The 27,810-nt window shown below is 43.9% G+C and overlaps 1 protein-coding gene and 1 pseudogene across 1 annotated transcript; both read left to right on the top strand.

Annotated features, from left to right (window-relative positions):
- The first annotated feature begins 1,023 nt into the window (after window positions 1-1,023).
- Window positions 1,024-9,132, top strand: LOC120017839 (neurofilament heavy polypeptide-like). Its single transcript, XM_038960804.1, has 3 exons — window positions 1,024-3,602; window positions 3,869-3,993; window positions 4,466-9,132. Exons 1-3 carry the CDS (start codon window positions 2,574-2,576, stop codon window positions 8,385-8,387), a joined length of 5,076 nt encoding a protein of 1,691 aa, XP_038816732.1. The 5' UTR covers window positions 1,024-2,573; the 3' UTR covers window positions 8,388-9,132.
- A 6,089-nt stretch (window positions 9,133-15,221) lies between these two features.
- Window positions 15,222-27,022, top strand: LOC120017758 (annotated as a pseudogene).
- The last annotated feature ends 788 nt before the right edge of the window (window positions 27,023-27,810 follow it).

Raw genomic sequence — 27,810 nt, 5'->3', positions numbered from 1 at the left:
TTGCTCCAAAATATCAAGTGAGACACAAGGGGTGAGTTGACATACTCCCCTGGATTTATGCCCATTGGTTGACAGAAAGGGAAGTGATTATGGCACGAGTGAGACTGTAGGTTCTGATTTATTTTTATGTGTGTGTACATGCGTTCGTGCAAGTTGAAAAAACATGTTGACTCAACCTACTTGTAGAGAAACGTCAATGCCATCCTTTGTCATGTTGACAAAACGGTTTATGACTCTGTCATACAGTATTCACTTGTATTTTTTGTTGTCCATGGCCACCTGGCTACAATGCTTGCTCACTAGCCTAACTGTGATAGTTAACATTTGCCTTCTACATCTAGCTACATATTAAACTTCCGTCCTCTGGCCTGGGGCACAACAATGTATGCATTTTTGGTTAGATCAGAATCGCTATTATAATCATTGGCTAGTACTGGAATTGAGTAAAACCACAAGACCAACTCCCTATCTCCATCCATGGCTAATTTAGGAAAGGGTCAATTGTTGCTAGCTAGATACAACAACACAACAGAAAAGCAACTATTCAAGGGGTTTCGGAAAATGATGTATTGCTCTCAATGTGATATGATTGGAGTGAAACCAAATGCAAACTGGCTTCCCTTAACATTTTGGTGCTCCAGGACCATTCACAGTTGAGCTCACACATCACAATGCCACAGATGTCTCAAGTTTTTGGGGAGCGTGCAATTGGCATGCTGACTGCAGGAATGTCCACCAGAGCTGTTGCCAGATAATTGAATGTTCATTTATCTAACATAAGCCGCCTCCAACATCGTTTAGAGAATTTGGCAGTACGTCCAATCGGCCTCACAACCGCAGACCACGTGTAACCACGCCAGCCCAGGACCTCCACATCCAGTTTCTTCACCTGCGGGATCGTCTGAGACCAGCCACCCGGACAGCTGATGAAACTATGGGTTTGCACAACCAAAGCATTTTTGCACAAACTGTCAAAAACAGTCTCAGGGAAGCTCATCTGCGTGCTCGTCGTCCGCACCAGGGTCTTGACCTGACTGCAGTTTGGCAATGTAACCGACTTCAGTGGGCCGAATGCTCACCTTTGATGGCCACTGGCACGCTGGAGAAGTGTGCTCTTCACGGATAAATCCCGGTTTCAACCGTACCGGGCACACAGCAGACAGCATGTATGGCATTGTGTGGGCGAGTGGTTTGCTCATGTCAATGGTGTGAACAGAGTGTTTCAGCATGATAATTCACAGCCCCATGTCGCAAGGATCTGTACACAATTCCTGGAAGCTAAAAATGGCCCAGTTCTTCCATGGCATGCATGACACAACTGTGAAAAGCATTGGAATCAACATGTGCCAGCATCCCTGTGGAACGCTTTCAACTTGAGTGCAACGCAATATTAGGAAGTTGTGTACAGTCAGTGTATCTACTGAGTAACTTTCACCTGATCTAAAAGCACTTTCTCAACACTTTTTTTGCATAGGGGGTGGGGTGAGGGCAGTTAGGGGTTACATATTACAATACCCCGAAATTATAAAAATGTTGAATGTGAAATGTGTTAAAATATGTGAATCACTGTGTATCCTTTTCTAACAAACATCTATCAAGTGACATGGAGTTAATGTAGTACTTGTTTTAGTGGTGATACACTATTTTACTGAGACATTGTTTAGTCACATTTTCTATTTACTAATCTCTCTATAGAGGTTTTCACATCTGATTAAAAAGAGTAAATATCATATTCTGATATCATATTCACATTATTCACTGAAATACATCATTGATTTCTATGAGCAACCTACCGTATACTGTGAGGTGTAAATGAAAGCTGTATCACTGGAACACATCCAGGCCAACCCTTTTCAGAAGCCTGTCTCCGCCAAGCCAAGCAGACCCATGCATTTTCCTCATGTAGACATTTGTAAAAAGGTGCAAGATTAAAGAGCAATTCCACCCGTTTTCAACCTAATTTTCACTGGTTTCGTGCTGGAGATGATGAATATGAGGTTGAAAAGTGTTTGAAATGCCCTTGAAAAGTGCTGCTTGACTGAGAAATGGGAGCAGTTATGTCTAGGCTTAGGGTCATTCTTACATGACTATTTTACACTTGCATTACAGTCTCTTATATACAGTAATATACAGTTATATTACAAGGCAAGGACATTCAGCCAAACCAGAATCTGCGGCCCCTTTCTATAATATATAAAAAATCATCCAAACAAGGAAAGATATAGCCCCTTGGATAAAACAATAGTTTGACCACCTGACAATGTATTAAATACATATGACTTGTAATTTTGAGGTGTCATTGTAGACTGCTGGCGTTTCAAAGTGAAATGATCTCCTATGCGTCAATGCTGTCTGAGACAAAACGATGAGGGAGAGAAAGAGATGGAGAGAGAGAGAGAACACAGGTGAGGACGTGCGCGTTGGCAGACAGTCAAGCCTACAGCTGATTCTATACATTTTCAGCACTATGGACAGTTCCATTCTGCAGCGCGAGCAGACAGAGGGAGTATAAAAGGTAGGAGCCGCGCTGCTTATCCTGCACACACACACACGGCTGAGTTTACTGAGGCAATATGAGCCACAGAATGGACTATCGTTCAGGTTCTCCGCATAGGGGACCTCAAGCTGGGTATTCCTGCTATCAACCCAAAATGACCGGATCCCCCTCTGCGTCCAGGACCGTTGGCTTTGAGTCGACTATTGCATATATGAACAGAGGCTATGCGACGACGCTGAAGAGCGAATTCGGATCCGTTCCGAGATCATCGGAGAGCCTTTTCGATTTATCAGACCCATTTACCGGGGTGTTGACGAAAATGAGTGAGAAAGAACTGCTCCATGGGCTGAACGACCGTTTCGCCGGATTCATAGAGAAGGTGCGTCATTTGGAGCATCAAAATGAATTGTTTGAGAGGGAAATCGAGGAAATCAAACTAAAGGCACAATCCCCTGCGTCTCTGGCCCAGGAGCACGAGACGGAGCTCATGGACCTGAGGAACCTAGTTCATGACATCACCCTTCAGAAGCGTCAGATCGAGATAGAGCATCAGAACCTGGAGGAAGATTTCCTCACCTTGAGAGACAAGTACGAGCAGGAGGCACGTGACCGCTCGGATGCAGAGAATGGCATCCTTGTGCTGAAAAAGGACGCCAACGATGCATACCTCGCCAAACTTCAGTTGGACGAGAAAGCGCAGTCTCTGGTGGACGAGATCCACTTCCTGAAGAAGAACCATGAGGACGAGGTATCAGAAATGGTGGCCCAGATCCAAGAGGCTCAAGTAACGGTCAAGGCGCACGACTTTGGCAAACCTGACATCACTGCGGCTCTCCGGGACATCCGTGTGCAGTTAGAAGGTCACGCCACCTCCGACTTTCAGCAGGCCGAGGAGGGCTTCCGTATCCAGTTCGCAAAGTTAACCAAAGCGGCAGAGAGCAACAGAGAGGTGCTGAAGGCGACCCAGCAGGAGATCCAGGAGAATAGAAGGCGCCTGCAGGGGAAAACAATTGAACTGGACTGTGGGAAAGGAATGAGAAAGGCCCTGGAAAAACAACTACAAGAGCTGGAGGAGCGTCACTATGCGGAAATGATTCATTACCAGGTAGACTGTGGTTTATTTTGTACCTCTAACAATTGTAAGTAAACATACACATTTTTATGATTCATATTTGTATTCAGGGCTATGCTGTAGGTGTAGGCCACAAATATAGGCCCCATGTGAACTATTTCATGATTGGAACATAATTTCCTCATATAGGCCTATAGGGGTAGAACACTATTTCCCCCCCCTAAATTTCTCCTTGTTGTCATACCAACCAAAGTGGCTGGTTGACCCTATTATTGACTCGTGTGTGCTTTTCTGTCCAGGACACTATCAGGCAGCTGGAGAATGAGCTGACCAATGCTAAACTAGACATGTCTGGCTACCTGAGGGAGTACCAGGACCTGCTGAATGTCAAAATGGCTTTGGATGTGGAGATTCTCTCTTACAGGTAAGAGACATCAACTCTCTCCCATATATAAAATCATTGACTGAGGAAAATACCATATAGTTTATAGTGTGTTCCTGGATCTATTTCTGAGGATAACCAGGGTGTGCTAGCCCAGCGCTAACACATCTGATTCAACTTAGTGCTGTGTTAGAGCAAAACTGTGCAAAAGTGTCATAGCGATGGTGAGAGATTACTACAAAACACAATCAATGGTAAACAAATGAAACAGTAGACATTTTATTCAAATAGTTTGATTTCATATTTAACATCAAATGAACATAGACCACATCACAACACAGAATGACACTTTAATCATGATATGGATATTCAGACATATCCACACACACTGTTCTCACGAGCTGACATGGATGTGTGCAGCGGTGATCAGTCTGGCATTTACGAGGCTAACACATTGGGACATATCCATATTATAGTCATGACGGTAACAACACGTCTCTCTGCCTCCCTATAGGAAACTCCTGGAGGGTGAGGAGTCCCATCTGTACACCATCTCTGACACCCACATCTCCATGCCCTGCATCTACCGCCAGTCCCCCGTCTACACCCTGCCTTGCCTGGCCCGGCAGGGAGGGCCCACACGCAGGTCTGAGCCCCAGTACAAGTTTGTTGAGGAGATCATCACTGAGACCACCAGAGACATGGAGATGTCCGAGATCGAGGAGACAGGCTCCGAGGAGACGGTCGGGGGAGAGGGAGACGAGTTGAGACAGAAGCAGGGAGAAGAGAGTGACAAAGCTGAGAGGAGGAGTGGGGAAGAGGTGGATGAGCAGAAAGAGAAAGATAGAGGTAAAGTGGATGTTGAAGTGGACGCCCCGGAGGAAGAGGGTGAACAGGAGGAAGAGTCTAAGAGACAGCAGATGGTAACATCAGCAGAGGTCGAGGTAAATGGAGATGGAGTTAGCCCTAGCGAGGGAGAAAATGGAGAGGACGGAGAGGATGAAAGAGAGGAGGAAAAGGGGGGTGAGCCAGATGCAATCAAAAAGACAGAGGACATTGACAGAGAAGAAAATACACAAAGTGAAGTCAACTCAGCTGAGGCCACCAGTGAGGGAGAGAAGGAAAAACTGGACACAACAGGGAAGCTAGACAGCGAGATAAAGGAGACATTAGAAAAAGATGACACCCCAAAACATGGCGAATCCCAACCAGAGATTCCCATGAATGGTGACATCTCAACAGAACCCAAAACTTCAGAGTCAGAGGATAGCAAAACAGGAAGTTCAATAAAGGGTGAACCACAGGTCCCCACAGAGGACATCTCCAAAGAACCCAAAAAGGTGTCAGAGGAGAGAGAAAAAGAAAGCCCTTTAAAAGAGAAAAAAGAGGTAGATCTGAAAGAGGAGAGTGTTATCAGCACAACAAGTGAGTGTAAGGAAGAGCCTGTGCAAAAGACTCTTAAAAAGGAGGTGGGTCCAACAGAGCCAGAAGTGAGCAGCAAGGATGATATTGTAAAAAGTGTTGTGCAGAATGAACATAATGGCAGTGAAAAGGTCACAAAAGATGTCTCAATGGGTGAGGAAAAAGGGAAAGAATCTAAGACAAAACCAGACCCCACTGTGACCCCTAAAGAAGAAACATCCCCTAAACCGGACCCCACTGTGACCCCTAAAGAAGAAACATCCCCTAAACCGGACCCCACTGTGACCCCCAAAGAAGAAACATCCCCTAAACCAGACCCCACTGTGACCCCTAAAGAAGAAACATCCCCTAAACCGGACCCCACTGTGACCCCCAAAGAAGAAACATCCCCTAAACCGGACCCCACTGTGACCCCCAAAGAAGAAACAACTCTGCATCCAGAGCCAACTGTCACTCCTAAAGAGGAGACATCCCCACAACAGGAGCCAACCATAACCCCTAAAGAGGAGACATCCCTTAAACCGGACCCCACTGTGACCCCCAAAGAAGAAACATCCCCTAAACCGTACCCCACTGTGACCCCCAAAGAAGAGACAACCCCGCATCCAGAGCCAACTGTCACTCCTAAAGAGGAGACATCCCCAATACCGGACCAATCTGTCACTCCTAAAGAGGAGACATCCCCAATACCGGACCAATCTGTCACCCCTAAAGAGGAAATATCCCCACAACAGGAGCCAACTGTAACCTCTAAAGATGAGACATCCCCTAAACCGTACCCCACTGTGACCCTTAAAGAAGAAACATCCCCTAAACCGTACCCCAATGTGACCCCTAAAGAAGAGACATCCCCTAAACCATACCCCACTGTGACCCCTAAAGAAGAGACATCTCCTAAACCAGACCCCACTGTGACCCCTAAAGAAGAAACATCCCCTAAACCGTACCCCACTGTGACCCCGAAAGAAGAAACATCCCCTAAACCGTACCCCACTGTGACCCCCAAAGAAGAAACATCCCCTAAACCGGACTCCACTGTGACCCCCAAAGAAGAAACAATCCCGCATCCAGAGCCAACTGTCACCCCTAAAGAGGAGACATCCCCAATACCGGACCAATCTGTCACCCCTAAAGAAGAAATATCTCCACAACAGGAGCCAACCGTAACCCCTAAAGAAGAGACATCCCCAATACCGGACCAATCTGTCACCCCTAAAGAAGAAATATCCCCACAACAGGAGCCAACCGTAACCCCTAAAGAGGAGACATCCCCTAAACCGTACCCCACTGTCACCCCTAAAGATGAGGCATCCCCTAAACCAGACCCCACTGTGACCCCTAAAGAGGAGACATCCCCAATACCGGACCAAACTGTCACCCCTAAAGAAGAAACATCCCCTAAATCGATCCCCACTGTGACCCCTAAAGAGGAGAAATCCCCTAAACAGGGACCAGCAGTCACCCCTAAAGAAGAAACAACCACAAAACCAGACCAAACTGTCACCGCTAAAGAGGAGACATCCCCACAACAGGAGCCAACCGTCACCCCTAAAGAGGAGACATCCCCTAAACCGGACCCCACTGTCACCCCTAAAGAAGAAACATCCCCTAAACCGTACCCCACTGTTGCCCCTAAAGAGGAGACATCCCCACAACAGGAGCCAACCGTAACCCCTAAAGAGGAGACATCCCCTAAACCGGACCCCACTGTCACCCCTAAAGAAGAAACATCCCCTAAACCGTACCCCACTGTTGCCCCTAAAGAGGAGACATCCCCACAACAGGAGCCAACCGTCACCCCTAAAGAAGAGACATCTCCTAAACCGGACCCCACTGTCACCCCTAAAAAAGAAACAACCCTAAAACCGGACCAAACTGTCACCCCTAAAGAGGAGACTTCCCCAAAACCAGTACCAGCAGTCACCCCTAAAGTAGAAACTTCCCCAAAAGCAGAACTAGCAGTCACCACTAAAGTAGAAACTTCCCCAAAACCAGAAACAGCAGTCACCCCTAAAGTAGAAACTTCCCCAAAACCAGAACAAGCAGTCACCCCTAAAGTAGAAACTTCCCCAAAACCAGAAACAGTAGTCATCCCAAAAGTAGAAACTTCCCCAAAACCAGAACTAGCAGTCACCACTAAAGTACAAACTTCCCCAAAACCAGAACCAGCAGTCACCCCTAAATTTGAAACTTCCCCAAAACCAAACTCAACCATCACCCCTAAAGAGGAAATATCCCCTAAACCAGACTCAACCCTCACCCCAGAATCAACGACCACCCCTAAACCATACTCAACCCTCACCCCAGAATCAACGACCACCCCTAAACCAGACTCAACCCTCACCCCAGAATCAACGACCATCCCTAAACCATACTCAACCCTCACCCCAGAATCAACGACCACCCCTAAACCAGACTCAACCCTCACCCCAGAATCAACGACCGTCCCTAAACCATACTCAACCCTCACCCCAGAATCAACGACCACCCCTAAACCAGACTCAACCCTCACCCCAGAATCAACGACCACCCCTAAACCATACTCAACCCTCACCCCAGAATCAACGACGACCCCTAAACCAGACTCAACCCTCACCCCAGAATCAACGACCACCCCTAAACCATACTCAACCCTCACCCCAGAATCAATGACCACCCCTACGGAAGAGAGTGAAACGACGGGCAGTGGTGACAAAGCTAAGACAATCACACCACCAGAGAAACAGATGCCTGCAGTTGCAGAGAGCAAGGACTCCCACAGGGAGGTGCCAGAAAGCAACACAACTCAGGAGAAACAAGAGGAAAGTATGGACAAAGAGCTTGAGAAAGTTACAGATCCCAAAGATGGAACCCCAAAGACAGAGAGCGTGAAAACCAAGGCCTCTGAGTTAAAATCTGAACAAGTTGAGATATCTATTACAAATACATTACCAGTGAAAGAACAGGATGTATCAGCCGTGGGTTTGAAAGATCAGACAGTTGATGAGAAGATAACAGAACAAGATACATTTTAAATAGACGAGAACTGCTTTACAGGAGGTGATGGAGAGAGCAAAGATGACAAAACTGCGAACAGGACAAGCTGCTGAGCCAATCGCAGAGAAGCAGGCTAAACCTAAAACTTGAGACTTAACCTCTTTTTGGAATGACTAGATTTAGAGGTCAGTAGAGGTTTTCTGTAAAACTGCATGGTTAGTGCAAGCCTTTAAAGCAATATGAGAACTGCTCCCCCTTAAAATATTTACTGACGCTTAATATGTAAAGTATCATGGTTCGTGACTGTCAATTATGACCAGGGCCGCAACTTTCACTGGGGACGGGGACGGGGGGACGGGGGGACATGTCCCCCTCCCACATTCTGAAATTGTATTTATGTCCCCCCCAGTTTTATCATTGGAATGTGTTACAAAATGAGGCATAGGTGTGCTTTTGGACAATGTGGATGCCTCCGAGTGGTCGGGTAGGCTGTTTGGAGTGTTTATCCGACTGGATATTTTTATTTTATTTACAATAATAATAACATCCCCCCCCACTTCTAAAATCAAAGTTGCGCCCCTGATTATGAGGCACAATTAATGAACTCCTGCAAGAGAGACGTACTGTAATATTGAATGTAACAAACCAAAAGCTGTATTTTGCTGTATATATTTACTTCTGACCAATGGATGATAATGTGCATAGGGATGATAATGAGAATGGTTGATAATGTGATTTGATCATGCCTGAATGCGCTGAGCAATAAATGCTATTTGAAGAGCACTTCTGTTTCCAGCTATTCTTACATACTGTGCTGTCTTTCACCTGATAAGACGGCATCACATATAGAATTTCTCAGAGTTTCTCCCCTATGTAGAAGCTAGGTGAATTCCAACAGCACTAGGTTGAATTCAAAATAAATCTCCCCTTTGCCTGCATCCTATTTCCCCAAAGCATGGCAGAGACTCACGGTTGAGCCCTTTATATTGAACAAAAATATAAATGCAACATATTGAGTTACAGTTCGTATAAGGAAATCAATCAATTGAAATAAATGTATCAGGCCCTAATCTATGTATTTCACATGACTGGGAATACAGATATGCATCTGTTGGTCACTACACCGGCTCCAACGCTCGTCGGATGTGGCAGGGCTTGCAAACTATTACAGACTACGAAGGGATGCACAGCCGAGAGCAGCCCAGTGACACGAGCCTACCAGACGAGCTAAATAACTTCTATGCTCGCAAGTAACACTGAAACATGCATGAGAGCATCAGCTGTTCGGAACGACTATATGATCACGCTCTCCGCAGCCGATATGAGTAAGACATTTAAACAGGTCAACATTCACAAGGCCGCAGGGCCAGACGGATTACCAGGACGTGTACTCCGAGCATGCGCTGACCAACTGGCAAGTGTCTTCACTGACATTTTCAAACATTTTCAACATTTTCAACCAGCAGACCACCATAGTCCCTGTGCCCAAGAACACGAAGGTAACCTGCCTAAATGACTCCTGACCTGTAGCACTCACGTCTGTAGCCATGAAATTCTTTGAAAGGCTGGTCATGGCTCACATCAACACCATTATCCCAGAAACCCTAGACCCACTCCAATTTGCATATCACACCAACAGATCCACAGATGATGCAATCTCTATTGCACTCCACACTGCCCTTTCACACCTGGACAAAAGGAACACCTACAGTGAGAACGCTATTCATTGACTACAGCTCAGCATTCAACACCATAGTACCCTCAAAGCTGACCACTAAGCTAAGGACCCTGGAACTGAACACCTCCCTCTACAACTGGATCCTGGACTTCCTGAAGGGTAAGGGTAGCTTCAAGTTCCCTGGCTTCCACATCACTAACAAACTAACATGGTCCAAGCACACCAAGCACACCTCGACAAAACCTATTCCCCCTCAGGAGACTGAAAAGATTTGGCGTGGGTCCTCAGATCCTCAAAAGGTTTTACAGCTGCACCATCGAGACCATCCTGACGGGTTGCATCACTGCCTGGTGATGCAATGGCAACTGCTCGGCCTCCGACCGCAAGGCACTACAGTGGGTAGTGCGTACGGCTCAGTACATCACTGGGGCCAAGCTTCCTGCCAACCAGGACCTCTATACCAGGCGGTGTCAGAGGAGCGCCCAAAATATTGTCAGACTCCAGCCCCCCTAGTCATAGACTGTTCTCTCTGCTACCGCACGGCAAGTGGTACCGGAGCACCAAGTCTAGGTCCAAGAGGCTTCTAAACAGCTTCTACCCCCAAGCCATAAGACTCCTGAACATCTAATCAAATGGCTATCCAGACTATTTGCATTGACACCCCCCCCCCCCCCCCCCTCTACGCTGCTGCTACTCTCAGTTATTATCTATGTTTAGTCACTTTAATAACTCTACCTACATGTACATATTACCTGAATTACCTCGACACCGGTGCCCCCACACATTGACTCTGTACCGGAACCACCTGTATATAGCCCTCCTATTGTTATTTACTGCTGCTCTTTAATTATTTGTTATTCTTATCTCTTACTTTTTTTAGGTATTTTCTTAAAACCTCATTGTTGGTTAAGGGCTTGTAAGTACGTATTTCACTGTAAGGTCTACACTTGTTGTATTCGGCGCATGTGACACTTAAAATGTGATTTGATTTGATACCTTAACGAAAAAGTTACAGTTGTGGTTCAGAAAACCAGTCAGTATCTGGTGTGACCACCATTTGCCTCATGCAGTGCGGCACATCTCCTTGATCTCGTCACAATATCTCTGTGCATTCAAATTGCCATTGATAAAATGCATTTGTGTTCGTTCTCCATAGCTTATGCCTGCCCATACCATAATTCCACCGCCACCATGGGGCACTCTGTTTACAACGTTGACATCGCCAAACAGCTCGCCCACAGGACGCCATACACGTGGTCTGCGGTTGTGAGGCCAGTTGGACATACTGCCAAATTCCAATGACTTTGGAGGTGGCTTATGGTAGAGAAATTAATATAAAATTCTCTGGCAACAGCTCTGGTGGACATTCCTGCAGTCAGCATGCCAATTGCATGCTCCTTCAAAACTTACAACATCTGTGGCATTGTGTTGTGTCACAAAACTGCACATTTTATAGTGCCCTTTTATTGTCCCCAGCACAAGGTGCACCTGTGTAATGATAATGCTTTTTAATCAGCTTCATGATATGCCACACCTTTCAGGTGGGTGGATTATCTTGGCAAATGAGAAATGCCCACTAACAGGGATGTAAGCACATTTGTGCACAAAATTTGAGAGAAAAAAGCTTTTTGTGCCTATGGAACATTTCTGGGATCTTTTATTTCAGCTCATGAAACATGAAACCAACACTTTACATGTTGCATTTATAGTTTTGTAGTTTTGTCAGACAACACAATACCACAGATGACTCAAGTTTTGAGGGAGCTTGCAATTGGCATGCTGAAATGTTCCACATGCACTGGGAAGGATTGAGACAAGCTGAGCTGAGCAGTGCTGCACGCTCACTCCAAGTCATCCCTTCCCTTTCCTATACCAGTCAACACTCGGACGAGTTTCCTTCCCCCCAAAAAAACAGTTCAAGTCGTGGCTCATTTCATTTATGTGAACTTGTTGGCAAGGAACTTTTGTTTGCATCCCTGCATCCATAATTGGGGAATTGACAGAGGAAGACAGAGGAAGCTTGCTGTCCTTGCTCTGCCGTGAAACAACAACTCTAGTTTAACTTCTAGGGGAAAGGGGGGTACTTTTCAAAACAGTTTTGGGGGGATGTGAGTGGGATGGGAGTTGTTTGAGGATAGTGCACAACAACAAAACACATTTATCATTGCAACTGGTTTGATACATTCACCTCTGAAGGTAAATAATGTACTTACATTCAGTAATCTTGCTCTGATTTGTCATCCGGAGGGTCCCAGAGATAAAATGTAGTGTTGTTTTGTTTGAAAAAATCTATTTTTATATTCAAATGTAAGAACTGGGTTCCGCAGTTTGACCCCACTGCTCTCTCTCTGGTTCCACACACACCCCGCCCGGCCATCTAGATGTGTGAAGGTTAGTGTCTTTTCTGTAAGGAAGCTAATGATCCATCATGTATGACATTCCTGGGAGTGTGTAAACTTAAACAATTTTATTACCATAGCGTTGTTGTATGTTCTCTATAGTTATGTACTTGAAAATGTATAAATTGACCAATTCGGCACATTTGTGCAAACTCCTGGCAGACTTGATACAACATATTGCGTAGTGATGTAATTTTTCACTGGATCAGTCTGAAACGTTGCACACACTGCTGCCATCTTGTGGACAACATCTAAATTACACCTAGAATCCTACATCACTGTCTGGCCTTTCTATTGCATTGCAAAGATGATGTAACAAAACAAATTGAAAACACATGTTTTTTGGTTTGTATTATCTTTTACCAGATCTAATGTGTTATATTCCTACATTAATTTCACATTTCCACAAACTTCAAAGTGTTTCCTTTGAAATAGTATCAAGAATATGCATATCCTTGCTTCAGGTCCTGAGCTACAGGCAGTTAGATTTGGATATTTTAGGCGGAAATTGAAAAAAAGTGGCGATCCTTAAACTCTCTTGGGTAGGGGGCAGTATTTTCACATCTGGATGAAAAGCGTGCCCAAAGTAAACTGCCTTTTACTCAGGCCCAGAAGATAGGATATGCATATGATTGGTAGATTTGGATAGAAAACACTCTAACATTTCTAAAACTGTTAAGATTATGTCTGTGAGTATAACAGAACTGATATGGCAGGCGAAACCCCGAGGACAAACCACCCCCCCAAACAATTCAGCCTACCACTGTTTTCAATGGCTGTCACTTTTATTATAAGGCGAAATCCACCCAGATTGCAGTTCCTAGGGCTTCCACTAGATGTCAAAAGTCTTTAGAAAGAGTTTCATGCTGGTTTTTGGAAAAATTTGCCAGAAATTTGAGTTTTTCTAGGTGGCTCCCATTTTGGCTGTAGTGTTCCCAGGCGCGTGGAAGAGAACGCGTTCTATGTTTTTTTTCTCCGGTAAAGACAATAACGATTCTCCCTCTTAAATTTTATAGTTTATTTACGTATTAGGGTACCTAAGGTTTGATTATAAACGTTGTTTGACTTGTTTGGAAAAAGTTTATTAGTAACATTTGGGATTCCTTTTGCATGCATTTTGATGGAGGGAAACTGGGTGGATTATTGACTGAAGCGCGCCAGCTAAACTGAGTTTTTATGGATATAAAGAAGGACATTTTCGAACAAAAGGACCATTTGTGATGTAACTGGAACCTTTTGGAGTGCCAACAGAGGAAGATCATAAAAGGTAAGGCATTTATTATATCGCTATTTCTGACTTTTTTGGCACACCTGCCTGGTTGAAATATCTTTTTCATGCTTTTGTATGCGGGGCGCTGTCCTCAGATAATCGCATGGTGTGCTTTCGCCGTAAAGCCTTTTTGAAATCTGACATAGCGGCTGGATTGACAATAAGTTAAGCTTTATTTTGATGTATTACACTTGTGATTTTATGAAAGTTAAATATTTATAATTCTGTAGTTTGAATTTCGCGCTCTGCAATTTCACCGGATGTTGGCCACCTGCCCATAAGAAGTTACCTGGGCTTTCTTTTCCAGTTTGATTGAACAGTGTTGCTCATACTCAACCCCAATGTTATGCCACCGGGGGGCAATGCAAGGCACATCTTGTCACGTCTACTCCCGCTCCCCCTCTCTGGCACTCATTGTCGCCAGTTTACTTATTATTACGCACACCTGCCACCATCGTTACGCGCACCTGCGCCTCATGAGACTCACCTGGACTCCATCACTTCTTTGATTACCTACCTTATGTCTGTCATTCCCTTTGGTTCGTTCCCCAGCCAGTATTAGTTATGTTTCCATGTCCAGACGCTACTCTTGTTTTGTATTGTTCCATTTATTATTCATTTCACCCCCTGTACTTGCTTGCTGACTCCCAGCGTCTGCGTTACAGAATACTGCCTCAACAAATTGAAGCAACAGTGATTTTTGTTGTTGTTGTTGTTTTTTGCTGGTGATGTCGGGTCCAAGGGCCACTGCCGAAGCTACCGGGGATGCCTCAGCCAGTCCGTCAGGCTTCCAAGCCTCAGCTGGTTCAACAGGCTCTTAAGTCTCGGTTGGCTCATCAGGCTCCCGCGCCTCAACCGGCACGACTTGTTCCCACTCTTCAGCTGGCTCTTCAGGTTCCCGTGATTCATCAGAGGCGACCGGCCTGCTCCTGGTACTCTGGATTGTTTCTCTGGTCGGCGTCCTGCAGCTTGAGCCACAAGTCAGGGAGGGGGTACTGTCACGTCTACTCCCCCTTCCCCTCTCTGGCGCTCATTGTCGGCAGTTTACTTATTATTACGCACAACTGCCACCATCGTTACGCGCACCTGCGCCTCATGAGACTCCATCACTTCTATGATCACTTCTACCTTATGTCTGTCATTCCCTTTGGCTGTTTCCCCTGGCAGTATTAGTTATCTTTCTCATGTCCAGATGCTAAACTCTTGTTTTGTATTGTTCTATTTATTATTAAATTCACCCCCTGTACTTGCTTCCTAACTCCCAGTGTCTGCGTTACACATCTAGTATTTGTATGTATTATTTGACCCTCTGTACTGCATACAGTGAGCTTCAAACAATGGTTCCCTTTGGCTGACACCTTGGAAACTCCACTCTTACATCATGGGGATCATGGGGTGGTGTCTGGAAAACACATTGTGAGGAAAGTGTTTACATACAGAGTGGTCGATATCTTGTCCCTCACCCAAAAAGATAGTTCAAAACAAACACACATGGAGACCAGTGGACTTTCCCATCCACTCTGTATAAATAGTAGACCCACATTCCCTCAATACAGTCTCTTTGGTGTTCACTCTATATAGCTGAATAGACACACTTCCAAAATGGCTCCAGATATCAAGATGTATTTCTGCATTCAGCTTGTTCTTGCACTAACAGGTAAATATCTCGCTGTGCAATTTTTCCATTAGAGAGGAGAAAATTGTTTTTATTTAACCTTTATTTAACTAGGCAAGTCAGTTGAGAACAAATTCGTATTTACAATGACAGCCTACCGGGGAACAGTGGGTTAACTGCCTTGTTCAGGGGCAGAATGACAGATTTTTACCTTGTCAGCTCGGGGATTCGATCCAGCAACCTTTCGGCTCTAACCACTAGGCTACAGTACCTGCTGACGAGGGGGGAGACTTAGGCTCGGGGGCCTCATTTATAAACATTTACATACATACAAAATATACCCCAAAATGTGCGTGCACCAGTTTTCACACAAAAGTTAGGATTTATAAAAACTGAACTTGACTTGAAAATGTGCTCACCTTCCAGCAAACTTTAGACTGTGTATGCACTTTCTAGTGGTTGAAGTTTTGCATTGCAAGTAGATTAGTATGTTGTGCATGTGGGGGATATACTGGACACGCTTGTTCATAACAATAAACAGGTTAATAAGATGCAATCATTTGCTGTTAGTGAGAAGAGAGAAAATCTATTTATCTTTGCATTTTAAAATAATTAGAAATAGGCATCTATTTTCTAGGCTATTATTTATTTAATTTCCATGATCATTGCATAATAAATTCCTGACCTTTTCTGTGATGGTTTCATACTCACCAGGTTGCTAGCACATAGTCCTAGAACAAGTACTGTATACTATTTGTCCCATATCTCGTTTAATTGCACCCACTTCATAGTAGTAAATAGACAAGTTATTTGACTCTAAATCATCCGATCCAGAGCTCAGATCCAGAGCACAGTTTATTAACGGTGGCACAGACGGTTGTAGGTTACTTCTGTAGTTTTCCTCTGAATACTGTCATTTCACATTTCTCTAGTAGACAATATTGCGTTTATACACATAATACATATTTTCAGAACCATTGCAGAATAAATTCTTAAACTGTTTTGGCCATGATGGGTTCATATTCCCGAAGTAGCCACAGACTACAAACAATTACCATGCACATCTCTCATTTAACTGGGCCTATTAGATACGCTATTAATTCAAGTATTTTGCTCTATGCACAGAAAGGAATCTGGTTTATAACATACAGTAGAATTTAACAGGTGAACAGACATATGACATTTTGCATTGAAGTGTGTAAGTTATGGCCATCACTGTGAGTAGACAATGTTCTAGAATTTACGCAGTGCAGCAGCGTAGGTTGGAGAAAAAGTAAATGCAAAACATTAGGTCCTATTGAATTCAAACGGTCTGTTTACAGGTCCACAGCTATTTGCCTTTGTTGTTGTCTTACATAAACTTTTTGTCTGTCAGATAGCCACGGCCTACAGCAAATGTCACTGCAAAGGTTAAACATTCTGTCATCACCTTCAAAGACATTTGATCAAGTTCTGATTAGTAAATAGGAAACATACATATGCATGCCATGCACCAGGTTTAGTGTGCAATTCACGCAATGGCTATAAATGAGGCCCCAGGATTGCAACAACTATCTCGCCAGTCACTTTTTCAAATGATGTGGTTAATAAGAGTTGGCTGTTAAGAAGCACTTAGCTAGCACGCTAGCAATCGCTGCAAACGTAGATAGACCGCTAACCAACAAGAAAGAGTGTCAAAACAGAGCCTCCACACAACGTGGTTTACAAGCTGCAAAGGCAAGTCTGCATGCTGGACATCAGGGGCAGCCAGAGCAGCTTGACCCCACATGGAACTCTGAGGTGGTAGATCGTTTGAATATCCAAGTGCATGCACATCTCATTGGCTGAGCTGGCAAAATCAGCTGTTTTTGACCAGTAAGCCCACACCATTCTGTTTTTTCCTTACAGGCCAAACAAGGGCACAGACTCAGAGAATATCCATCTTTTAAACATCTTTAAGCACTGCAATTTCTTATCCTGATGTTGACAGTAAAGAATTCTTTACAAAGGTTAACTTGCTAAATCCTGAACCCGCTGTAATCAATATTTGCCATGGTTGCGAACACGGCTTTGGGGCTGACAATTAAAATGACGTTTAGATGGGTTACCATGCAAAACTAAATTTGTAACTGATGTTTTTTTGGTCAGGCACAGGAATTGGATCTGCCCTGCCAGGTAAGAGCCACAGTGGAGGGAAGAACGACCCAGTGCTGCAGTATGTCGTGAACAACTCACTGAGAGAACATCCTGTCATGACCAAACTCAGACTGGTAAGGCTGGACTGGGTTAGAGCCAGGGTTAGGGTTGTGGTTGTTTTTGAGGCTAGTGTTAGGGTTGAACCGGGATGAGGACATGAAACTAGGGCTAGGGTTGGACTGGTAAGACTGGACTGGGTTAGAGCCAGGATTAGGGTTGAGGTTGAGGCTAGTGTTAGGGTTGAACCGGGATGAGGACATGAAACTAGGGCTAGGGTTGGACTGGTAAGACTGGACTGGGTTAGAGCCAGGATTAGGTTTGAGGTTGAGGCTAGTGTTAGGGTTGAACCGGGATGAGGACATGAAACTAGGGCTAGGGTTGGACTGGTAAGACTGGACTGGGTTAGAGCCAGGATTAGGGTTGAGGTTGAGGCTAGTGTTAGGGTTGAACCGGGATGAGGACATGAAACTAGGGCTAGGGTTGGACTGGTAAGACTGGACTGGGTTAGAGCCAGGATTAGGGTTGAGGTTGAGGCTAGTGTTAGGGTTGAACCGGGATGAGGACATGAAACTAGGGCTAGGGTTGGACTGGTAAGACTGGACTGGGTTAGAGCCAGGATTAGGGTTGAGGTTGAGGCTAGTGTTAGGGTTGAACCGGGATGAGGACATGAAACTAGGGCTAGGGTTGGACTGGTAAGACTGGACTGGGTTAGAGCCAGGATTAGGGTTGAGGTTGAGGCTAGTGTTAGGGTTGAACCGGGATGAGGACATGAAACTAGGGCTAGGGTTGGACTGGTAAGACTGGACTGGGTTAGAGCCAGGATTAGGGTTGAGGTTGAGGCTAGTGTTAGGTTTGAACCGGGATGAGGACATGAAACTAGGGCTAGGTTTGGACTGGTAAGACTGGACTGGGTTAGAGCCAGGATTAGGTTTGAGGTTGAGGCTAGTGTTAGGGTTGAACCGGGATGAGGACATGAAACTAGGGCTAGGGTTGGACTGGTAAGACTGGACTGGGTTAGAGCCAGGATTAGGGTTGAGGTTGAGGCTAGTGTTAGGGTTGAACCGGGATGAGGACATGAAACTAGGGCTAGGGTTGGACTGGTAAGACTGGGGAGAACCAGGGTGTTTATGAGATGAAAAGCAGGAATGTACTGTACATACAAACCAGATGTGTACAGAGAGACACTGGTTTTCTACAGTATCATGACAGTTCAATAGGCTACTATAACCACTAGAGGTCAGCACAGTACTATACAAACACTGTACTGAGAAGCTGCAGTCAGCAATACGGCGTAATTACATTGTTCGATTAGATTATGTCATAAAAAAAGTCATGTTTTAGTCTTTTTTTGTCGATGTTTGAAATCAAACAACATCATTCTGATTTTGTGTTAAACGCTCTGTAACAAAGCTTTCTTAGTGTCCAACAAGCTTTTTCAACCCTTAACCTTGTTCTGAACACCTCCACAACAAAGGTCATGTATGGCAAGACGGTACACTGTCCTTCTCTCAGCACAAATCAAAGCTGCAGGCTAAAGTTAAATCTAGACTTTGTTTCCTCTATCGTAATCGCTCCTCTTTCACCCCAGCTGCCAAACTAACCCTGTTTCAGATGACCATCCTACCCAGGCTAGATTATGGAGATGTAATTGATAGATCGGCAGGTAAGGGTGCTCTCGCTAGAGGTTCTTTACCATTCGGCCATCAGATGTGCCACCAATGCTCCTTATAGAACACAACACTGCACTCTATACTCCTCTGTAAACTGGTCATCTCTGTATACCCGTCGCAAGACCCACTGGTTGATGCTTATTTATAAAACCCTCTTAGGCCTCACTCCCCCCTATCTGAGATATCTACTGCAGCCCTCATCCACCACATACAACACCCATTCTGCCAGTCACATTCTGTTAAAGGTCCCCAAAGCACACAAATGCCTGGGTCGCTCGTCTTTCAGTTCGCTGCAGCTAGCGACTGGTACGAGCTGCAACAAACACTCAAACTAGACACTTTTATCTCAATCTCTTCATTCAACACTCAATCATGGACACTCTTACTGACAGTTGTGGCTGCTTTGCGTGATGTATTGTTGTCTTTACCTTCTTGCCTTTTGTGCTGTTGTCTGTGCCCAATAATGTTTGTACCATGTTTTGTGCTGCTACCATGTTGTTGTCATGATGTGTTGCTACCATGCTGTGTTGTCATGTGTTGCTGCCTTCCTATGTTGTTGTCTTAGGTCTCTCTTCATGCAGTGTTGTGTTGTCTCTCTTGTCGTGATGTGTGCTTTGTCCTATATTTACAAAAATGTAAAAATGTAATATAAATCCCAGTCTCCGTCCCCGCAGGAGGCCTTTTGCCTTTTGGTAGGCCATCATTGAATTTTTGTTCTTAATTTGTTATTAACTGGTTTACCTAGTTAAATAAAGGTTAAATAAAATAAAAATTCTCCTTCCTTCATGTTGCAGAAAACCCTTGAGGACCCATGGAGCATCATGCTGGTTGCTAGTGAACAAGCACAACTGATGGCAAATCTGGCCAAACTGATCAATGCCAGCAAAACCATTGAAATTGGTATGTAATGATAAAACAAGCTTCATCCTGAAAACATTTAATGTTACTATATTATTTGGAACATCTTTCATTGTGCCAATCTTTTCAACATTCACTAATTCTGAATGAACTGCCCTCATTCTAATATCAGAAGAGACTAATGTTAATATTTTCCTCTCTCCAGGGATGTACACGGGGTACAACACCCTGAACATGGCGTTGGTTGTACCAGAGAGTGGTCAAGTGGTAGCATGTGAAATAGACGACGAATACGTGAACATTGCTAAACCTTTCTTTAAAGAGGTCAGATCAACATTCCGCTAGTCATTCAGCTAGTTTACTAGCTCCAATATTCCTCTAGACAGGAATTAGATCTGTTTGTCCAGTATTCAACCCCAAAACAACATCTAAACCCATTCAACCCGTTGGAATTCAGAAACATTGATTGTCTCTCCAAAAGCTTCAATACAGCATATTCAGTATCTAACTTCTGTCAGTCAGACTTCACAAAGTGCTGTGGGTGGAGTAGTGAGGCCGTCTGCTCAGAAGAAAGTGTCTACGAAAAGGTGCAAAGCCAAGCAGCAGAGAATCCCTACAATGAACGTAATGCCCCCCTCCAAACAGTAGAAATACTACTGTACACAACACAGGTCAACCATTGTGACAGAAAATGGTTGGTATTGTCTGTTAAAAAATTCAAAAGGCACTCGCACATCTGAACAATCTTATTTACAGGTGCATGGCAACAGTTGAACAAAGAAACCGCACACTGCTCTTGATAGTATCACTGATATTTAATAAGGTTACGTATCGGCCTCACGGCCTTCGTCAGAGCTTTTGTGATTTTTTTAAATGTACACCTAGCCCCACCCACATCCGTTCCACACATCAAAGGGGGTTGGAGGCAAAGGAAAAACAAATAAGTGCTACCAAATATAACAATATGCATTGCATAAATATTACAAAAGTGTATAAATAAGACGTATTATACACGTCTGTAAAACCACAATGAGGACATAGCAAGTTTTCATTAGTCATTGGGTACATCGTACGGAAAACATCAGAGTAGGCACATAGGCACACATATTCAAATATTCAAATTCACAACATAACATACATAGGCATTTCATCATTAAGTCCTTTAGGAAATAATGTCTGGAGGGTGAAAATCCCAAAACATTCTCTTTTACTCAGACTATTATTAATATCACCTCCCCTGTCTGATATCTTAACTTTCTCTATGCCACAAAATATAAAGGTAGAAATGTCATGCTTTAGGTCATTGAAATGTACTGCGACTGGATAATCCCTGTCGTTTCGCCTGATTGAACTTTTATGTTCACTAATTCTCTGTTTGAGAGAGCGGGATGATTTACCGACATAGCTGAGCCCACATGGACATTTAATAATGTAAATAACATGGGTGGTGGAACACCTAATAATGTCATTTATTTGGAACCGTTTTCCTGTGTGTGGGTGGCAGAAATATTCACACTTTCACACAATATTCACACACATTTTCTTTTGTGGCTGGCAGTTGGCATGAACCAATTTATCGCGTAAATTCCTCTCCTATACACAATAAGTGAGTGATTTTTAAATTCAGCCGGCAAAGCTGGGTCTGATGATAAAATATACCAGTGTTTCTTGACCACACCTCCCACTTTTCGTGAATTCAAAGTATATGTGGTTGTGAACATTACGGAGTGTTCTTTAGCTTAAGCGGGTCTTTTTTGTAACAGTTCATCTCGTGTTTTTCCCAATGCCAAATTAAGAGCTTCTTAAAAAAAATGGTTGGTATTATCTGCTTCAAACAATCTAAACTCGAAATCAAGTCAACATTTTATTTAAAGCACATTGAAACATTTAAATGGACTTAACAGTACAGATGCCTAGACTAACTACCCTTGTCATCCTTTCTCTTTTCTAGGCCGGAGTCGAGGATAAAATTAATGTCCGTCTTCAAATGTGTATAAAAACACTGGGTAGGTGACTGATTTTAACGAACCCAAACACGATTCCGTTGTGAAACGGGTGAATCCTTTTCAACGTGATCTTTTGTTTGTCCTAGATGAGTTGATAGCTGCTGGGGAAGCTGGCACCTATGACTTTGTGTTCATCGATGCGGACTAAACGGAACTATGACAGATATTACGAGAAGTCTCTTGAGCTTGTGAGACAAGGGGGCATCATTGCCATCGATAATGTGAGTAGCCTATGCCCAAACTTTTATTCCTACAAGCGAGTCGTGATTTTGAATATGATTTGAATAATGCCAGCATGCAATCGATTTGATCTAATAAGCTAACTAAGGTAAAGATGCATGAAAAGATAGGCCTACATATAAAACACAGAGAAAGATTTATTTATACATTTTTTATTTAACCTTTATTTAACCAGGTAGGCTAGTTGAGAACAAGTTCTCATTTACAACTGCGACCTGGCCAAGATTAAGCAAAGAAGTTCGACACATGGAACAACACAGGGTTACACATGGAATAAACAAACATACAATCAAAAATACAGTAGAAAAATCTATATACAACATGTGCAAATGAGGTAGGATAAGAGAGGTAAGGCAATAAATATGCCATGGTGGCGAAGTAATTACAATATAGCAATTAAACACTGGAATGGTAGGGTGTACAGAAGATGAATGTGCAAGTAGAGATACTGGGGTGCAAAGGAATAAGATAAATAAATAAATACAGTATGGGGATGAGGTAGATTGGATGGGCAAATTACAGATGAGCTATGTACAGGTGCAGTGATCTGTGAGCTGCTCTGACAGCTGGTGCTTAAAGCTAGTGAGGGAGGTAAGAGTCTCCAGCTTCAGAGATTTTTGCAGTTCGTTCCAGTCATTGGCAGCAGAGAGCTGGAAAGAGAGGCGGCCAAAGGAGGAATTAGCTTTGGGGGTGACCTGCTGGAGCGCGTGCTACAAGTGGGTGCTGCTATGGTGACCAGTGAGCTGAGATAAGGCGGGGCTTTACCTAGCAGAGACTTGTAGATGACCTGGAGCCAGTTGGTTTGGCAACGAGTATGAAGCGATGGCCAGCCAACGAGAGCGTACAGGTCGCAGTGGTGGGTAATATATGGGGCTTTGGTGACAAAACGGATGGCACTGTGATAAACTGCATCCAAATTGTTGAGTAGAATGTTGGAGGCTATTTTATAGATGACATCGCCAAAGTCGAGGATCGGTAGGGTGGTCAGTTTTACGAGGGTATGTTTGGCTGCATGAGTGAAGGATGCTTTGTTGCGAAATAGGATGCCGATTCTAGATTTAATTTTGGATTGGAGATGCTTAATGTGAGTCTGGAAGGAGAGTTTACAGTCTAGTCAGACACCTAGGTATTTGTAGTTGTCCACATATTCTAAGTCAGAACTGTCCAGAGTAGTGATGCTGGACGGGCGGGCATGTGCGGGCAGTGATCGGTTGAAGAGCATGCACTTAGTTTTACTTGCATTTAAGAGCAGTTGGAGGCCACGGAAGGAGAGCTGTATGACATTGAAGCACGTCTGGAGGTTAGTTAACACAGTGTCCAAAGAAGGGCCAGAATGGTGTCGTCTGCGTAGAGATGGATCAGAGAATCACCAGCAGCGAGAGCGACATCATTGATGTATACCGAGAAGAGAGTTGGCCAGAGAATTGAACCCTGTGGCACCCCCATAGAGACTGCAAGAGGTCCGGACAACAGGCCCTCCGATTTGACACACTGAACTCTATCAGAGAAGTAGTTGGTGAACCAGGCGAGGCAGTCATTTGAGAAACCAAGGCTGTTGAGTCTGCCAATAAGAATGTGGTGATTGACAGAGTCGAAAGCCTTGGCCAGGTCGATGAATACGGCTGCACAGTAATGTCTCTTATTGATGGCAGTTATGATATCGTTTATGACCTTGAGCGTGGCTGAGGTGCACCCATGACCAGCTCTGAAACCAGATTGCATAGCGCAGAAGGTACGGTGGGATTCGAAGTGGTCGGTAATCTGTTTGTTGACTTGGCTTTCGAAGACCTTAGAAAGGCAGGGTAGGATAGATATAGGTCTGTAGCATAATGGGTCTAGAGTGTCTTCCCCTTTGAAGAGAGGGATGACCACGGCAGCTTTCCAATCTTTGGGAAACCTATCACCTCTGTCCTCAGTCTGAGCCTCTCTCCTCACCTGTCTCCCACTTCACCTCACTCCTCCAATCTGTCTATCTGATTACCCTTCCTTGACCTGTCTATCACCTGTCTATCTGATTACCCTTCCTTGACCTGTCTATCACCTGTCTATCTAATTATCCTTCCTTGACCTGTTTATCACCTGTCTATCACCTGTCTATCTAATTATCCTTCCTTGACCTGTTTATCACCTGTCTATCTAATTACCCTTCCTTGACCTGTCTATCACCTGTCTATCTAATTACCCTTCCTTGACCTGTTTATCACCTGTCTATCTAATTACCCTTCCTTGACCTGTCTATCACCTGTCTATCTAATTACCCTTCCTTGACCTGTTTATCACCTGTCTATCTAATTACCCTTCCTTGACCTGTCTATCACCTGTCTATCTAATTATCCTTCCTTGACCTGTTTATCACGTGTCTATCTAATTATCCTTCCTTGACCTGTTTATCACCTGTCTATCACCTGTCTATCTAATTATCCTTCCTTGACCTGTTTATCACCTGTCTATCACCTGTCTATCTAATTATCCTTCCTTGACCTGTTTATCACCTGTTTATCACCTGTCTATCTAATTATCCTTCCTTGACCTGTTTATCACCTGTCTATCTAATTACCCTTCATTGACCTGTTTATCACCTGTCTATCACCTGTCTATCTAATTATCCTTCCTTGACCTGTTTATCACCTGTCTATCACCTGTCTATCTAATTACCCTTCCTTGACCTGTCTATCACCTGTCTATCTAATTACCTTTCCTTGAGCTGCCTATCACCTGTCTATCTAATTACCCTTCCTTGACCTGTCTATCACCTGTCTATCACCTGTCTATCTAATTACCCTTCCTTGACCTGTCTATCACCTGTCTATCTAATTACCCTTCCTTGACCTGTCTATCACCTGTCTATCTAATTACCCTTCCTTGACCTGTTTATCACCTGTCTATCTGATTACCCTTCCTTGACCTGTCTATCACCTGTCTATCTAATTACCCTTCCTTGACCTGTCTATCACCTGTCTATCTAATTACACTTCCTTGACCTGTTTATCACCTGTCTATCTAATTATCCTTCCTTGAACAGTTTATCACCTGTCTATCTAATTACACTTCCTTGACCTGTTTATCACCTGTCTATCTAATTACCCTTCCTTGACCTGTCTATCACCAGTCTTTCTAATTACCCTTCCTTGACCTGTCTATCACCTGTCTATCTAATTACCCTTCCTTGACCTGTCTATCACCTGTCTATCTAATTACCCTTCCTTGACCTATCTATCACCTGTCTATCTAATTACCCTTCCTTGAGCTGTCTATCACCTGTCTATCTGATTACCCTTCCTTGACCTGTCTATCACCTGTCTATCTAATTACCCTTCCTTGACCTGTCTATCACCTGTCTATCTAATTACCCTTCCTTGACCTGTCTATCACCTGTCTATCTAATTACCCTTCCTTGACCTGTCTATCACCTGTCTATCTAATTACCCTTCCTTGACCTGTTTATCACCTGTCTATCTAATTACCCTTCCTTGACCTGTCTATCACCTGTCTATCTAATTACCCTTCCTTGACCTGTTTATCACCTGTCTATCTAATTACCCTTCCTTGAGCTGTCTATCACCTGTCTATCTGATTACCCTTCCTTGACCTGTCTATCACCTGTCTATCTAATTACCCTTCCTTGACCTGTCTATCCCCTGTCTATCTAATTATCCTTCCTTGACCTGTTTATCACCTGTTTATCACCTGTCTATCTAATTATCCTTCCTTGACCTGTTTATCACCTGTCTATCTGATTACCCTTCCTTGACCTGTCTATCACCTGTCTATCTAATTACCCTTCCTTGACCTGTCTATCACCTGTCTATCTAATTATCCTTCCTTGACCTGTTTATCACCTGTTTATCACCTGTCTATCTAATTACCCTTCCTTGACCTGTCTATCACCTGTCTATCTAATTACCCTTCCTTGACCTGTCTATCACCTGTCTATCTAATTACCCTTCCTTGACCTATCTATCACCTGTCTATCTAATTACCCTTCCTTGACCTGTCTATCACCTGTCTATCTAATTACCCTTCCTTGACCTGTCTATCACCTGTCTATCTAATTACCCTTCCTTGACCTATCTATCACCTGTCTATCTAATTACCCTTCCTTGAGCTGTCTATCACCTGTCTATCTGATTACCCTTCCTTGACCTGTCTATCACCTGTCTATCTAATTACCCTTCCTTGACCTGTCTATCACCTGTCTATCTAATTATCCTTCCTTGACCTGTTTATCACCTGTCTATCACCTGTCTATCTAATTATCCTTCCTTGACCTGTTTATCACCTGTCTATCACCTGTCTATCTAATTATCCTTCCTTGACCTGTCTATCACCTGTCTATCTGATTACCCTTCCTTGACCTGTTTATCACCTGTCTATCTAATTACACTTCCTTGACCTGTCTTTCTGACCTTCTGACCACAGGATACCTCACCTGTATCTCTGATCCCCCCACCTTCTCCCCCCAGGTACTCTGGAGTGGTAAAGTGGTGGACCCTGCTCCTGATGACCTGACCTCCCAGACTCTGGACAAGCTCAACAAGAAACTCCACACGGATCAGAGGATCGATCTGAGCATGCTCACTGTGGGCGACGGACTCACCCTGGCCATCAAACGCTAACGATAACCCATGCTAACTCATACTAACCTGTGATGACAAATGCTTAACCCATGCTTACTCCAAACCAACTGTGATTTATTGGGGATTTATTTGAGATGTGGTAAACATGAAGGGCTGGAATAAATAGATGCTATTTTCAACAAGTACTGTACGTGTACGAGTGAGATTCACTTTTTACTTGAAATTCGAAAGCATGTCAGCCTCTGTCTCAGTAAGAGCTAAATAACTACCTTTCACTCCCAGAGATTGTAGTTTTTTTCAGGGTGTGACTAAAATAATTGTTTATTAGATTTCAATTGAGTACAGGCTTAACTGAATGACAACAGAATACCATGTGGTAGTTTTGGGGTAGGCCTCGTCTCAGAGGAATGCTCCACAGAACCAGATGCTGATAACAGATTGCTCTATGCTGGACAGCTGGCATCGAAACCCTCCAGCTGGGAGAAGAGGGATGCGATGACGGCTCTCCAGGTTACATGCTGGTGGAGAGGTGGGAGGTCTTTGGAAGACTTTTGCTCCAAAATATCAAGTGAGACACAAGGGGTGAGTTGACATACTCCCCTGGATTTATGCCCATTGGTTGACAGAAAGGGAAGTGATTATGGCACGAGTGAGACTGTAGGTTCTGATTTATTTTTATGTGTGTGTACATGCGTTCGTGCAAGTTGAAAAAACATGTTGACTCAACCTACTTGTAGAGAAACGTCAATGCCATCCTTTGTCATGTTGACAAAACGGTTTATGACTCTGTCATACAGTATTCACTTTTATTTTTTGTTGTCCATGGCCACCTGGCTACAATGCTTGCTCACTAGCCTAACTGTGATAGTTAACATTTGCCTTCTACATCTAGCTACATATTAAACTTCCGTCCTCTGGCCTGGGGCACAACAATGTATGCATTTTTGGTTAGATCAGAATCGCTATTATAATC

The sequence above is a fragment of the Salvelinus namaycush genome, chromosome 22 (assembly GCF_016432855.1).
Source record: "Salvelinus namaycush isolate Seneca chromosome 22, SaNama_1.0, whole genome shotgun sequence".
Lineage (NCBI taxonomy): Eukaryota > Metazoa > Chordata > Actinopteri > Salmoniformes > Salmonidae > Salvelinus > Salvelinus namaycush.
Note: the sequence above shows the minus strand (reverse complement) of the source record. Positions and strands in the feature narration are given on the sequence as shown.